At 43.0% G+C, this 15,572-nt stretch overlaps 3 protein-coding genes across 6 annotated transcripts in view; 1 reads left to right on the forward strand and 2 right to left on the reverse strand.

Annotated features, from left to right (window-relative positions):
- St13 (ST13 Hsp70 interacting protein) overlaps window positions 1-5,731 on the reverse strand; it is a 36,077-nt gene extending 30,346 nt beyond the window's left edge. Inside the window, exon 1 of the mRNA XM_076556392.1 lies at window positions 5,428-5,731. Coding sequence (XP_076412507.1) covers window positions 5,428-5,537 — 110 coding nt within the window. The 5' untranslated portion in view covers window positions 5,538-5,731. The remainder of the gene's footprint in view (window positions 1-5,427) is intronic.
- A 244-nt stretch (window positions 5,732-5,975) lies between these two features.
- Window positions 5,976-15,572, forward strand: part of Xpnpep3 (X-prolyl aminopeptidase 3) — a 57,272-nt gene continuing 47,675 nt past the window's right edge. Inside the window, exon 1 of one of the 4 annotated variants that reach the window (XM_042265200.2) lies at window positions 5,976-6,232. In XM_042265200.2, coding sequence (XP_042121134.1) covers window positions 6,169-6,232 — 64 coding nt within the window. In that variant the 5' untranslated portion in view covers window positions 5,976-6,168. The remainder of the gene's footprint in view (window positions 6,233-15,572) is intronic. The other 3 variants (XM_042265202.2, XM_076556390.1, XM_042265201.2) reach the window with 3 other exon arrangements.
- Dnajb7 (DnaJ heat shock protein family (Hsp40) member B7) lies at window positions 10,788-11,858 on the reverse strand. Its single transcript, XM_006979188.4, has one exon. The coding sequence runs from the start codon at window positions 11,710-11,712 to the stop codon at window positions 10,792-10,794; it is 921 nt and encodes a 306-aa protein (XP_006979250.3). The 5' UTR covers window positions 11,713-11,858; the 3' UTR covers window positions 10,788-10,791.

A 15,572-nucleotide genomic window follows, 5' to 3' on the forward strand; every position in this document is an offset into this window, starting at 1 on the left:
AACAGTTTCACTCTATGAAGTAATAGCACTGCCAAGAAATGTCATTCTCAGAAAAGCTCAGACAAATCCAAACGGAGGAAATGCTAAAACATCTGGCTTGTAATACTCAAATTGTCAAAACCATGAAAGGCAAGGTAAAATGAAAACTCTAAGAATGAAAAGGAAACATGGTAACAGAATGCACTAGTTACGGGTTGGATAGTACGAACTCACCCTTATTAGTTGTCTGACTTGGATGGCTGCATTGTACAGACTGTCATTATTAGTAGGAAACACACACTCAATGAAATTGAGCATGTTGGCAGCCTACTATCAGGAATCAATTTTGAACGAGAAATTGTTCCAAAATTAAAAAAATTAAAGAGAACTTCTGCTATACCTCATGTTTTTCACATTCCAAATTGTAGTTCACTACTCCAAGTCCAAACCAATTTTAAATGTAAATTATTGTGATCAATGTTCTCAATGTTCTAAAACTTAAAATAAGCTAGCTTTCTGTAAAAAGTCGACATTTGGACTTTTTCAGCACAGAGGTTTTATTGTTGTTGCTGTTTTTTAATCACTCATCAGACAGGAAGGGGAAGAAACCTACCTCAAATATTATCACATAAAGCTTCATCATAATTCTCTTGAGAGCTAAAATCTTCAATCTTTGTGCTATTATTTAAGCACATGTACAAACACCGGAGTGTTACAGTCTAAATTCTGTACTGAGGGTAGAAATGCATTCTATCCACTTTCAAATATTTACTCAAAGTCGTGTTCCTGGGGCTTAATTACCACCAAGTGCAATGATTAAAGTAGGCATAAGACACAAAGAAAGAGTAATTAAATTGGAGAATATGGTGTCAGACAATGGTCCCCTCTCAATGAAGAGTAGAACAAAAGTATTGCAAACTGTGTTTGTTTAAAAGAACAGTTTGCCTGGATTTACACTTATTACTGTGAATTCAGATTTGGTTCTATTTCTTTGTCTAATTTTTTTTTCTTTTTCTTTCGAGACAAGGTCTCACTAGCCTTGGCTGGCCTGGTGCTACCCTCTAACTCAAGAGATTCACCTCCCAGATGCTGGGATTCAAGATGTGTGTCACCCATACCCAGCATCTTGTTATCTTTATTCAATCTAAGTTGAGGCTATTGGGTGGGCATGTGCACAATTGGTAGAGTACTTGGCCTAGGATGCTCTGGATTCAGTCCCCAGCACTGAACTTCCATTTTTGCATATGGGATCATTTTAATTGAGTTTGTATCATTTCTTTCTCCTCTGCATCCTTGTCAGCCATTGCAAATTGGGCTAAATACAGAGACTTCTTGATCCAGGAATACTCATGATATTAACATTCCTGTTATTGTGTTATTAAGAACATTGTTATTAATTAACACAGAGTCGAAACCATTTCAGAGTTCTCTTTTTCCACATAGCCAGTGTCCACTCAAATTTAAAATGTTGCAGCCAGGCGGTGGTGGCACATGCCTTCAATCCAGCACTTGGGAGGAAGAGGCAGGTGGATCTCTGTGAGTTCGAGGCCAGCCTGGTCTATAGAGCAACAGCCAGGACAGGCACCAAAGCTACACAGAGAAACCTTACCTCGAAAAGCCAATAAAAATAAATAAATAAATAAATAAATAAATAAATAAATAAATAAATAAATAAATGTTGCAAGCAGTTTGCTGTAAATGCTGCCATTGTTCAGATTAACTTTATATTTGATATAAGAATTCATTGGTTACTGGGCAGTGGCGGCACACACCTTTAATCCCAGCACTTGAGAGGCAGAGGCAGCCAGATCTCTGAGTACAGGGCCAGCCATGGCTACACAGAGAAACCCTGTCTTGAAAAACAAACACAAAAACAAAACAACAAAAAAAAATGTTTCCCTAAGAGGAATGAGGGAAAACAAAAACCCCAGTATTCTTCCCTTGGAATGTCTGTTTCACCTAGAATTTTAGTAACAATTTGTTTATTTGGGGACCCTTCTTTAACAAGATACAGTGGATCAAAGAACAGAAATATCTTAAGCTTTAGGATCAACAAGCTGTTTATCAGGGGAAAACCACTAAAATCCAGTCCTCAATTCTTTCCCCACCCCACCCCCCTGGTTTTTTAGCCAGGGTTTCTTTGTACAGTTTTGGTGCCTGTCCTGGATCTCGCTCTGTAGACAGGCTAGCCTGGAACTCACAGAGATCTGCCCTGCTCTGAGTGCTGGGATTAAAGGCGAGCACCATGGCCACCTAGCCCAGTCCTCAATTCTTAGTCCTAACAATTATCTAATGGCAACCTGTGGACTTTTTGTTTTTGAGAAAGCGAAGATAAAAAAAAAAAAAAAACAGGATTGCTGAAGGGTGTGCACCAGGGTTCAAAGCTATGTCCCACAGGTATGCCACTAGCCCTACAAAATAGGAGTCTCTTCCATTGTTTTCATAAAGTCACTACAATAATAATTTTTACAGTTCTATTTATTTAACACAAGTAAAAATCCTAGAATAGCTATAAAACTGACAGAAAGAAAAAGAAAAGGCTTAACAGGACAAAAATGCCATCACACAAAACTGACATTTTAACTTGCTTCCTGAGAATATGCTTGTTCAAAGAAATATTCTTATTCTTTTAGTAATCAAAAGTCCCATTTTTCCCACAGAAAATTACTTCTCCAGTTTACTGCTCATGTCTTAACGCAGCACCTATTCACCCTCTTGAAATGCATGAGTGTTTGTTTTATTCTTTTGAGGGGTGGGAGTAGGTTTCATCTTTAATCAGGGTCCTGCTGTTTGGTCAGGCTGCTGCAGCCTCAACCTCCAAAGTAACTGGAAACTCAGGAACATGCTGCCCCACTGTTCCCACTTAATATTCCCTGCTAGCAGGTTGTTTTTGTTTTGTTTTGTTTTGTTTTCCTGCGGGGAGGGGTATACTGGAACTTGCACTAAGCTTCCCACTAGAAGTCATTTTTAAAAGAATCCCTTCCTGGACAAGATTTGCAGCTCTCCTTTTGTCAGCTGAGGAGCCTCCCTCCAATAGGTAGATTGACTTTTGCTAAACTGATATAAGTCATTCTCAAAACAAATTTTGTACCATTCATCTGTCCTCTCCTCCCCCGTACCCTCTCTTTGGTATCTTGAGACAGGGTTTCTCTGTGTAGCCCTGGCAGACCAGGGAGCCCTCGAACTCACAGAGAACCGCCTGCCCCTCTACCTGCTGGGATTAAAGGCGAGCGCCACCGCCACCAAGCTCACCTGTACTTCGCTATACGGGTATTGGATATTAGAAGGGCTGAAGCCCATTCAAAATGGACCTCTTCCCGAATAATCAGCCTTGGACCACAACTCTTCTTTGTTAATACTTGAAAGAGAAGCATCAGCTTTGCCCTTTGGTAGGATTTAAAATGAGGGTTGGAGAGATTACAGCTCACCAGTTAAGAGCACTTGCTGTTCTTTCAGAGAACCTGGGTTTATTTCCCAGCACCCACATGGTAGTTCACAACTGTCTGTGACAACAGTTCCAAAGGACTGGATACCTACTCTGGCTTCACTAGAAGGCATGTGGTGCACTTGCTAAAGTGCAAGCAAAATACAATAAGTACATCTTTCTAATTAATTTTTAATCATATAAAGGGTCTTTCCTAGGTGGGAGTATCAGGGATGTGGTGAGGCTAAGTAAAGCCACTGCCTCCTGGTCAAAGGAACAGATTCTGAGTTCCTCCTGTCCCTGGAAGGGCACTGCATTCTAAACCACCCAAACATTACACACTGGGGCTGGAGAGATTGCTCAGTGATCAAGAGTATTTGCTGCGTGCCGGGCAGTGGTGGCACAAGCCTTGAATCCCAGCACTCGGGAGGCGGATCTTTGTGAGTTTGAGGCCAGCCTGGTCTACAGAACGAGATCCAGGAAAGGCGCAAAGCTACACATAGAAACCCTGCCTCGAAAAAAAAAAAAAGTATTTGCTGCTCTTACAGAGGCTCCCAAGCAGCATTCCCAGCACCCACAATAATAGTGGAGTACAACCATCCATAACTCTACTTCCAAGGGATCCAATGCCCTCTTCGTCCCTCCCTGGGCCTCAGGCATGCATACACTTGCACAACACTCAATACACATAAAATAACCTAAAAAATGAAACAGCTAGTATGTCGGCAAACGTCTTTAATCCCAATAGTTGGCAGAAACAGGTGGATCTCTGTGAATTTGAGGCCAGTCTGGTCTGCATAGCAAGTTCTCAGTATGCAGAGCTACATGGTGAGACCTTGTCTCAAAAAGTAAATATTCTTTAAAAAGAAAAATCACATATTATTTATTGGGGCTCCTCCTAAAAATTTAACCCAACTGGGCTTGTCAATCACCTGGCCAGAAAACCACCTCTCGAAAGAAAAGCTGATTCATCTAAAGACATGCAAAAGCAATTAGATAATTAACAAAGTAAAGCCCAGAATTCCTTCCCTCCACACAGCTGCTTTCAGACCTCCACAGCTAAGCCTGTTTTTTTTTTTCGGGGTTCTAATTAAAAAATACAACTTCACCTTTCCCCCATCTCTTCCTTGGATATTAACTAAAGTCCTTAACAAGCTCGACCTGACGCTGAATTCTCCCTTTTTCTGAAGATTCTCCCCCATTTCTACAACTCCCGCTTGTAAGCGTCCACTGCTGACCCTAATTCAGAAGGCATGACTTAACTTGATCTTCACCCCGCCTTCTCCCTGGCAGCTGCAGAGATTTACAGCTTGCCTGCACTGTTCTTTTTTTCCCCCCAAATTCCCTTCAATCCTGTCCTAAAAATCTTTCATCAACGAGCCTAAAACATCGAAAGGGAAACCCAGTTCCCGAGTAATACTCTTCCCCAGCAGCTGGAACACTATCTACTCACGGAATTCCTCGTACGCAGGCGAAATACTCTCTAGTTAGTCCTGCAAGCACGCTGGCCTTTGAAAAATCATTTTGCTACCGAGTCTGAGGTGACAGCGCTGCAGCTAACGTGGGTATAAATGATTCCCAACACAACTGCATGCAATTAAAAATCCTCTAAGGTACAGTAGAAATAATTTTAAGTTATTAAGTAAGTAACCACTCTAAGATCGTACTTAAAACGAAATATGGGTCAAAGCGACTTCAACAAGACGCCAGTTTAAAGAAAAACAACCCCTCTATATAAGTGCTTTGTCTTGTTCCGCGCATTATTTCCAGTGCTCAAATCCCCACAATCCTCCACATTTATTTCTCCCCCAAAACACACACCCCCCCCGAGACTTCACTGGGGGACACCAGGCTCTACCCTCTGCTTTTCCACTCCTAAATCATCCCGAGGCCCTGATCCGCGCGGGTAACTTCTCCGAGCCACGAGGGCCGAGACCCGCTCCCCTCCCGAGGGCCCCCCGCCAGCTCGGGCCCCGCTTCCCCCCTCTTGCCGTCGCCAACGGTCCGCGGGGCCCAGGGCTCACCTCTCCACCCACTCCCTCAGGAAACGCATTTCCTCGGTGTGCAGGACGCTCGGATCCTGCTTACACATCTTCACGAAGGCCCGAAGCTCGCTCACTTTGCGGGGATCCATGGTCGGGGGGGCGGGCGGCGGCGGCGGAGACCCGAGGCCAGGCCCGGGCGCGGCTCAACGTGACCGGGTAGAAGGGGGCGGCTGCCGCGAGGCAGAACAGACTAGAACCTCCCCGGCCGCTGGCTCCTCCCCCCCAACGGCCTCGTGACCCCGGTCCTTCGCTCGCTCATTCCCACTCCCGCTGCCTCCGGACTGGTGCGCCGCCTAGAACCTTCTGGAAGCGTAGCTGTCCGTGACGGTGCCTGCTTCCAGGCCCGAACAGCCTTACGCGTATTCTTTTCCTCTAGTCTCGCTCCTGGGAACAGACGGAGGAGCTCGCGTGTGCGCTTCCGAGCGGGGGACAGGGAGGCACTTGGAATAGGACACTCCGTGGAGGTGGAAGTAAAGCCGAACGAGACGCCATGTGGGGGTTGGGCGGGGAGCCTCTGGGGCCGGCGCGCCAAAAAAAAAAAAAAAAACCCAGCCTGGTGACGTCACCGTCCTGCGCCGCCCTGGAAAGAAAGCCCGCCAGCGGCGCCTCGGTGCCGGAAGGGGCGGGGCGCTTGGCCGGTTTCCTGGCGACGCGGCGCGGGGCTGGCGGATTCTTTACCAGCTACTTGTACTTTCTCTTCCTGACGCGTGGGTGCTGGCCATGCCTTCCCTGCTCTCAACCCCCAAGCTGGTTCCCGTTATAGCAAGGCTCCGCGGCCTCTCAGGTTAGAGTCTCTCCCGCCAGTGTCCCCTCCAGGTCTTCCCTTGGAGAAAAGCCTAAAGCAGCCCAAAGAGCTACCAATGGATGATCTCTGGTTCTGGACCGGTCGGCTCCTGGGCCCCCACGGATTTTTCTTTCTGGGAAAGTGGGCTTTAGGTTCTGATATTCTGGGAAGCCGAAATGACTGGAGAGGGGAACCCCCAGGGACTGTCCTCAAAGATACTCGAACTCGGAATTTGTATCTTTTATCATCATACTGGGCTAAAGTGTTTCATGTCGAGCAAGTAGCGTTTGTTTCTTTTAGGGCAACGTAAAATCTTTCGGGTTTTCAAAGGTTTCATAGGATAGCTAGCTCAACAGGTAGAAGAAACACGTTTAGGAACAAATGTCTTGTGCAGTTCAGTTTACAAAGTAGTGGAGGTAAGGGAGACGTGGCCAATAGTCCTACATGAACAGTCAGGCTGATAGCGCGGAGAACGTGAACCCTCCGTGTACAGTATGGTGAGCAATTAATCTGATTAACATAAAATTTTATACTGAATGAGTCATCCACCTAGCAAGGGTATCTAATTGGGTTATATTTTAGATGAGTGTGCAAAATGTTAACCAGAAAATAGGGTATTTGACATCAAAAGTTGTCTTGGCAATAATTGTGATACTTGGGTTCCCTGAAAATGAATTTTTTATATCAGCTTTCTATTAAAAAATTGTCCATTGCACCGAGCTTGTTCTTTAAGCTTAGTAGTTGTGCCTTTGATGGGAATGAATGAAAATAAATGTATGATCAGTTATAATCACAGAGGCCTGTGACTAGACTAGAACCAGCTTTTTGCTACTGATCTTTAATAACTTCCTTGAAGCTTTGTGTAAATCCTGATTTGATCCAGCTTTAGGACTATATACCGACCAAAATACATAAAAATCTCGTAAATTTAATACAGTTTGCTTTTAAGCAAAAAAAAGTTCAAGCCGGGCGTTGGTGGCGCACGCCTTTAATCCCAGCACTCGGGAGGCAGAGCCAGGCGGATCTCTGTGAGTTCGAGGCCAGCCAGGGCTACCAAGTGAGTTCCAGGAAAGGCGCAAAGCTACACAGAGAAACCCTGTCTCGAAAAACCAAAAAAAAAAAAAAAAAAAGTTCAGCATCTTATTAATTACCACTAAATGTTTCATTGACTCTTCAGTTTACCGATAAGGAACCACAATTAAGGCCTAAAACTACATGAAATCAAACTGAAAAAGGAGAGATGACTTGAAGGGCATATTATTACGGTCTGAGATGTTTGGTATGGTTCTGGAAATGAATTTTCTTTTTTCCAACTTTAATCCTGCATGGAGACAGGTTAATCTTACTAAATGACACATTTTATGTAGACAGCATAAATTAAAATACCCTATGATTTTATGATTTTATTTTCTGAAAAGAACTTTGGATGCTAATTGTCCCTAGTTTCTCCTAAAGGATAAATTACCTTTCCTGTGAGAATCAGATGATACAAAAGTTCACATTTGCTATGGTAGTTATTTAAAAATAACTGTGGCGGTGGCAGTGGCTCACACCTTTGATCCCACACTTGGGAGGCAGAGTAAGGTAGATCTCTTGAGTTCAAGGCTGAGGACAGCCAGGGCTACACAAAGAAACCCATATATTGAAAAACAAAAACTATATGTGTGTACAGTTTTTATATATATATATAGTTATATAGTTATATATAATATATACACATATAGTAGTTTATAGTTGTTTCTGGCTTTCAATTTAGTATTTGAAAAAGGTGATAGGTTTTAGTGTTGCTGGATGATTTCCTTGTACCCTTTAATACAGTAATTTACAAGATTTGGGACTAGCAGCTTCAAAATGCCTAGAATTTATGATAATTACATTTCTAAAATACAAAAGAAAACCAGGATATATATGACCAATAAAGGTTATAAAGGAAGATTTTAATGACAGATTGTGTAAGCACAAAAGTCATGCAGCGAGTTGTTTTCCGTGCTTAATAAAGTCGAGCATCTCAGCCGGGATGGTGGTGCACACTTTTAGACCCAGCACTGGAGGCAGAGGCAGGAGGATCTGTCTGAGTTCGAGGCCAGCCTGGTCTCCAAAGCAAGTTCCAGGAAAGGCTCAAAGCTACGCAGAGAAACCCTGTCTTTGGGGGGGAGGGGGGGAGGTGATCATCTCTCATGTAGCATATCCAAAACTTAGCCTCTGGGCTCCTGTCTCACTTAAGACAGTACCATTCTTCTGTTTCCTGTGTTCCAAAAACTGTTAGTCTCAACTTTTGTCATACGCTGTGAGCATATCCTGTTGGCTGTACCTTTTCGATGTATCCTAATGTTAACACTTTTACTCACACACCCCATTGCCACCACCTTGGACCAAACTATTAAAATCTCTTAAATGGATTGTGGCAATATTTTAACTTCTTTTTCTACCTTTGCTTGTTGGAGTCTTTTGGCAACAACAGAAGAGTTCAATTTGCATATGTTATCCCTCTCCTCAAAACCTCCTATGACTTAGTTTCTCCCATGTAACAGTTAACATGCATGTGGTGACCAAGCAGCTCCTGAAGAGTCTGCTTCCTTTCAGGGTTTTGGCTTCATCCATTTGCCATCCTTAGCCTGTGGCACTGATCTAGTGCTCCTCAGACTCCTCTCGTGCAGCCTGCATCAGGAATGTGGCACCTTGCTCGTCCCAGTGTCTGGAAGCGTCTCACCAAATACCCACATGGGAAAACTATAATCCTATACTCTGAAGTTTCTTTGCTCTATCTCTTTAATTAAGCAACTAAAAAAAAACGAGCAGATCCTGTTTGATTTATTATCTGTCTCCAGTTTGTAGACTCGGTGCCTTTTGTTTGCTTAGCACTGTGTACCTCAAATAGCTGACACTGCTTCGCAAGTAGTGGGCCCCCAATAGTAATGTTAAATGAATGAGAGAAGCAGTGGAATGAAGAGGAAAGCATTGTAGAAAGCTAAGATGTAACAGTGTTACAGTAAAAGGTGATTTATTTTTAAAAGAAGCAAATTTAAATAAAATATTTAGCTCAAACCATTTGTTTGGTTTCTAATGTATTTGTAACTCACCATTTTTTTCTCCCAACATGATCCTTAAATGAAATGGCTATAAATATTTTACAGTAATGCATTTGTAGCTCCTACATACAGACACGATAAAACTAAAAAGTTTCATATCTGGAGAGAGTGCCTGGTGGCCTGCAGCTCATGATATGGCCAGATTGTTCCAAGGAATCTTGGGGAATACTCACTTTTTTTTAAAATTGTGGTATAATGCACATTAAATTTAGTTTACCATATTAGACATTTTTTTAACATGCAGTTCATTGGTATTAGTATATTCACATTATTGAGAAGTGGCTTTTCAGAATTTTTATTTTGCAGGCCTGAAGCTCTATACACACAAAACAGCCTCTTTTCCACTTCCTGTCTCAATTAGACTGCTTTAGATACTGTGTTAACATTAATCACTCAGTACTTGTCTGAGTAACTGGCTTATTTCACTTAGCATCTTAAGATTTTAGTATTCTATTTTAGTATTCTTTAGCTCATCTATGTTGTAGCAAATGACAAGATTTTTCAGTTAAAACTGCCCTCAGCAAACTACTAAGCCACAGAAGCAGGCAGTATGCCAGGCCTTTTTTTTTTCTCGTGTGTGTGTGTGTGTGTGTGTGTGTGTGTGTGTGTGTGTGTGTGCGCGCGCGCGCGCACATATGCTCACAAGTGTGACTACTCATCGATTTGTGTTAATGTCTTGGGCTCTTGAGCATTTGGGTTGCTTCTACCTCTTGGATACTGTGAATTAGAACTACTGTGAACATCTTTGTGCGGATATGTCTGGTTACTTCAACCTTCAAATACTTGTTATAGTCTGAACCTGTGTTTCTTAATAGATTTTTATCTCCTAATGCTATGTGCATTTACCAGAAATTTGTAATGATATTAATTAAAGAAATTAAATAGGTCATAAACTCCACCGAAAAAAAAAATTCTATGCTCAAACTGCTCAAAAGCAAACCGTTAAAAAAACCTTTGCAGTTTTCCATGGTTTTAAAATCACCATTACACAAATTCACCTTTTTCTGACCTAACCTATTCACACAACTACTGACCAAATGTCCACAATCTTGTTTTTTAAAAAAAATGTTAAGCCATGCACACCTTCAATCTCAGCAACTGAGGCAAAAGATAGGCAGGTCTCTGAGAGTTTGAGGCCGGCCTAGGGTACATAGTTGAGACCTCATCTCAAAAACAACACACACACAAAAACCACGTAGTATTAACAGATGTTACTATAAAACTCTGAATGAATAAAGGCCGGGCAGTGGTGGCGCACGCCTTTAATCCCAGCACTCGGGAGGCAGGGGCAGGCTGATCTCAGTGAGTTCGAGGACAACCTGGGCTTCAGAGTGAGTTCCAGGAAAGGCGCAAAGCTACACAGAGAACCCCTGTCTGGAAAAACCAAAAAAAGAAAGAAAGCTCTGATTAAGCAAGACACACAGAGTGGCGTTCGGATGCTCCATGAGTATCATGTGTCTAAAGAGTGAATTAGCGATTCCTTTTATTTGACCTCTTCTTCTGCCCCTTTTTTTTCCTCCTACCGCCTTCTTTGAATCCTGCTGAGAAAATGGAAGGATCCTTCTTGCTGGCGACCCAAGGTGTACCTTGTTCATTGTTGTCCACAAGAGTACATGGTGATATATTTGGGGGGCTGTGGGAATTTGGTGAATAATTGTTGAATGACTGTCTTCTCCAGTTCCATTTTTCTGCAAAGCCCTCTTCCTCTGCCACACTGTTTACAAGAAAGGATTTCAACTCGTCATCTTCAGCTTCTATATCTTGAGGGTACTCAAAAATTTTCTTTGAGTTGATTCTTCTTCCATTAACAGTTTTGCCTGAAGGGGTAATGGGTATGTAATTGCCCATCTCGGTATCATCAAATGCCAGGGAAGAGAATGAAGTAAGGCCCTCATGTCCCAGTGAAACGTAAGACATATATCCTGTGTCATAAGGAGAAAGCCTGGTAAACACTGGGTGGTCACAGGAATGGGAGAAAAGGGATCCTGTGCCTCTGCTTCTGCTTCTGTTGGAGCTTCTTGAACTGCTCAAAAGATCCTCCAGTGAGTCTTCAAAGAAGTGAAATGAAAATGGGTCCCTTTCACCAAAAATTTCTTTAAAGACATCGTCTGCCTTACGGAATGTGAAACCATACTCACATTCGTCATCAAGATGACTTCCACCTCCGCCGTTTAGTCCCTCCTTGCCGTATTTATCATAAACGTTCCGTTTTTCACTATTTGATAATACTTCATAGGCCTCGGCGACTTCTTTGAACTTTCGCTCTGCTTCCTCTTTGTTCTCTGGGTTTTTATCAGGGTGCCATTTAAGTGCCACTTTTCGGTAAGCTCTCTTTATGTCCTCTGGTGACGCGTAGCTCTGCACCCCTAGAACGTCATAGTAGTCCGCCATGGTTGGACAGAGTATCCGGAGACACACACCTTTGATAGTGAGCACTGTCTTCCTTGCAGCTCAGGCTCCCCGGCCGCTGCTGGTGGTAGAAGTGGCTGCAAACAGGCACATTTTTACATTGACGGGAGTGCTAGTGCTCTGGGTCACTGCTGACATCCCATTATGTGGTCAGCAGGGGGCAGCACATGTCAGAGCTGCATTGTGCTGTCATACTGAGAGGTAGAGCAGGGATTGGCTCTTCCAGATGCAACTTCCCCAGAGTCATTCTGTGCTCAGCCGCCTCTGCTGATTCTCCCATATCTTTCCTGGAAGCTTTGGGTGCACAATGCCTCAGTGCGGTCCAGGATAATGGCCACAGCATCCCTCCTGTGTATTCTGACTTCCAGATTACTGGCCCTTAATTATTGCACAGTTCTGGATTTTGCTGGTTCATTGATTGGTTGTTTTGTTTTGTTTTGTTTTTTTCTTTTTCGAGACAGGGTTTCTTTGTGTAGCCCTGGCTATCCTGGAACTCACTTCCTCTGTAGACCAGGCTGGCCTCGAACTTAGAGATCTACCTGCTACTGCCTCCCGAGTGCTGGGATGAAAGGCGTGTGATACCACAACCCAGCTTCTATGTTTTGATTTAGAAAAAATAAAGACTTAGAAGACTTTGGGTGGGGGGGCACTCAAGCAGTTGAGAAATTTATTCTAAAGACATGCATTCAATAGAAGATATAATTTAATTGTAATAAAAACTATGATGGAAGATACACCAAATAGATACACTGGTTGTGTAAAAGGCACCCTGGGCTATAGTCTTGTAAAAGACTTGCTGGAATTAGTAGCCTTCTATTGAAGCTTTCTGCCAGCAGTGAGTCTTTGAGATGATAGGGTCTGTGTCTACTTGATGTTTAGTATAAAAACACGAGTAAAAATCTCGAAGCTCATGCTATGTAATGTGACTGTTTGCCAGAAGAAAAAAGAAAAGTGAATAAAACTTGTGGAAGCTGTGCATTTATGTATTCAGTATATAATGGCTACTTTGTACCAGGTAGTTTTAGCTTCTACTGATAGCCGTATTGAACGAAACTAGTAATTTTCAATTGTAATGAGATACAGAATGGGTAAGGTAGTTCATGCCGGTACCCAACGTAGAGGGCTGAGAGCTGAGATAGGGCGACTAAGGAGAGCTCCAGGCCAGCCTAAATTACAGAGGAAACTAAATAACAAGAGTATACAGAATGCCCCCCCCCCAAAAAAAAGAGCCGGGTGGTGGTGGTGGTGGTGGTGGTGGTGGTGGTGGTGGTGGTGGTGGTGATGGTGGTGGTGCACACCTTTAATCCCAGCACTCAGTAGGTAGAACCAGGCGGATCTCTGAGTTCGAGGCCATCCTGGGCTACAAAGCAAGTTCCAGGAAAGGCACAAAGCTACACAGAGAAACCCTATCTCGAAGAAAGAAAGAAAAAGATTATACAGAATGTATAAAATAACTGGCCATGCTCCGGTGGTGCACGCCTTTAATCCCAGCTCTAGGGAAGCAGAGGCAGGATCTCTGTGAATTTGAGGTCAGTCTAGTCTACATAATGAGGTCCAGGACAGCCAGGGCTATGTAAAGAGACCATGTCTCAAAACAACAAAAATGCATAAAACAGCTTGAGAAAATATGATATGTTCTCAAAAACAAATGAGCAGAATTTGATAGACAGGGCAGAGGGTTATTTCACAATGTTTTTTAGAAACTTGTAGGGAGGTGGCCTTAGAGTTTTGTCTGTTTGGCAGTCCTGGGGATTGACCCAGAGCCCAGCATGTGAATGTTAAGTACTGTACCTCTGAGTTAAAGCCCAGCCTCAGACTTCTTTTGTTTGTCTGTCTTGGTTTCTGTTTGTTTTTTTCAAGACAGGGTTTCTCTGTGTGACCCTGGCTGTACTGGAATTCACTCTGTAGGCCAGGCTGGCCTCGAACTCAGAGATCTGCCTGTGTGTCTCTGTCTCTGTGTGTGTGTCTCTCTCTCTCTCTCTCTCTCTCTCTGGGATTAAAGGCGTGCGCCACCACCCAGCTCAGCCTCAGATGTGTGATTTTATTCCTTTTCCTTGTACCACTCCATTCCTTTGTACCCCATTAGCATGCTCTTACTCTCAGTCATCCTCTGATACGTCCTCTTTCTAGAAACAATATAAGAGGCAAACACTGCTCTGCTCTGGAGAAGGTTATTTCTCTGGAGGTTTTAAGACCTGTATTTAGGGAAGGCACTCGGGAGGCAGAGGCAGGTGGATCTCTGTGAGTTTGAGGCCAGCCTACTCTACAAAGCAAGTTCCAGGACAACCAGAGCTACACAGAGAAACCCTGTCTCAAAAAAAGTTAGGATAGGGGTAAAAAGATTTTTTTTCTTTCTTTCTTTCCTTCCTTCCTTCCTTCCTTCCTTCCTTCTTTCTTTCTTTCTTTCTTTCTTTTTTTGTTTTTTTTTTTTTTTGAGACAGGGTTTCTCTGTGTAGCTTCGGAGCCTGTCCTGGAAATCGCTCTGTAGAGCAAGCTGGCCTCGAACTCACAGAGCTCTACCTACCTCTGCCTCCCTAGTGCTGGGACTAAAGGCGTGTGCCACCATCACTCAGCTAGGTAGGGATAAATTTCTAAAATATTAAAGTTGCAGGTTACAAAAGAAGCTGTAAAGTTCTTTTTCTGGTTCTGACTCAGGTTATTTTTCATTTGGGGTGGTGGGTAAGTGCATAAAAGTATTTGGTAGTAAAAATATAAAATACAATGTAAAACTCCACAACTTCTAATTCCAAATGGCTACTCTAACTATATAGAAGTTCATTGACATGTATAGATTTTAGGTCTGGTTCATTTTGAAATGTAACTTTTTTATTTGTAAATTCTTTATAATAAAGTTTATTTTTTAAAAACATTTTAAGGATTGCTCAATCCCTGCTCTTTTTCTACCTGGACCTGATTTAAGAACAGAGACAGACTTGTAGTGAGTTCAGCCAGTTTTCAGTCAGTGCCTTGAAAGCTTAGCAAGTCATTGCATTAGTCCCTGAGGCTGCCACAACTAATACTATAAACTTGGCAGCTTAAAGCAACAGAAGTTTGTTTTCTTTCAGTTCTGAAGGTCAGGATCAAAGATCAGGAGTGAGCATGCCTTCACATCTGCAGTGTGTTGGTGTGTGTCTGAACCCTAGCATGGAGCCAGGAATAGAGGTCCTTGAAGCTTGCTGGCCAGCCAGTCTAGCCAAATTGGTGAGCGCCAGGATCAGTGAATCTTTGTCTCTAAAAATGCAGGGAAGAGCAACTTAAGACATTTGTTGAAGTTGGTTTTTAGTTCAGTGGTAGAGCGCTTGCTAGGCCCTGGGTTCGGTCCTCAGCTGGGGTTTGGGGGGGGGCAGTTGTCATAAACTTCTGGCTTCCACACATGTACCCTCAGTTCACATATCCACCACACAGACTCCTAACTCTCAAATACATGCCATTGTTAATGCTTCCCAGGCCCTACAATAGTCTATTCCTAATCTGATTTACGATACTCCCCTTTTGAACTGATTGTATGTCCAAGAGTTTACAGTACTGATTGTGTCATTGGCATTAAATAAGATCTGTATTGAGGCTGGATGGAAGACTGAGTCCAAAGATTTTGAATTTAAATAATCCTAAATTTGAATCTCATTTTATCCAGTGCTGTATGAATTTGTATGAATTGTTATTCTGTGTCTGATTCTGACAACTCATTTGTTTGGGTTTTTTTGAGATGCAGTCTCACTATGTAGCCGTGGCTGTCCTAGACCACACGATCTAGACCAAACTGACCTCCAGCGTAGAGATCCACCTGCCTCTGCCTGCCAAGTGCCAGGATAGACCGTGTAAAGCTTTCAAAGGTCTGCTAG

The sequence above is a fragment of the Peromyscus maniculatus genome, chromosome 20, assembly GCF_049852395.1.
Source record: "Peromyscus maniculatus bairdii isolate BWxNUB_F1_BW_parent chromosome 20, HU_Pman_BW_mat_3.1, whole genome shotgun sequence".
In the NCBI taxonomy this organism is placed as follows: Eukaryota; Metazoa; Chordata; class Mammalia; order Rodentia; family Cricetidae; genus Peromyscus; species Peromyscus maniculatus.

Coding starts and splice junctions, on each gene's coding strand:
- Dnajb7 (XM_006979188.4), bottom strand. CDS start 11,712: ATGGCGGACTACTATGACGTTCTAGGGGTGCAGAGCTACGCGTCACCA.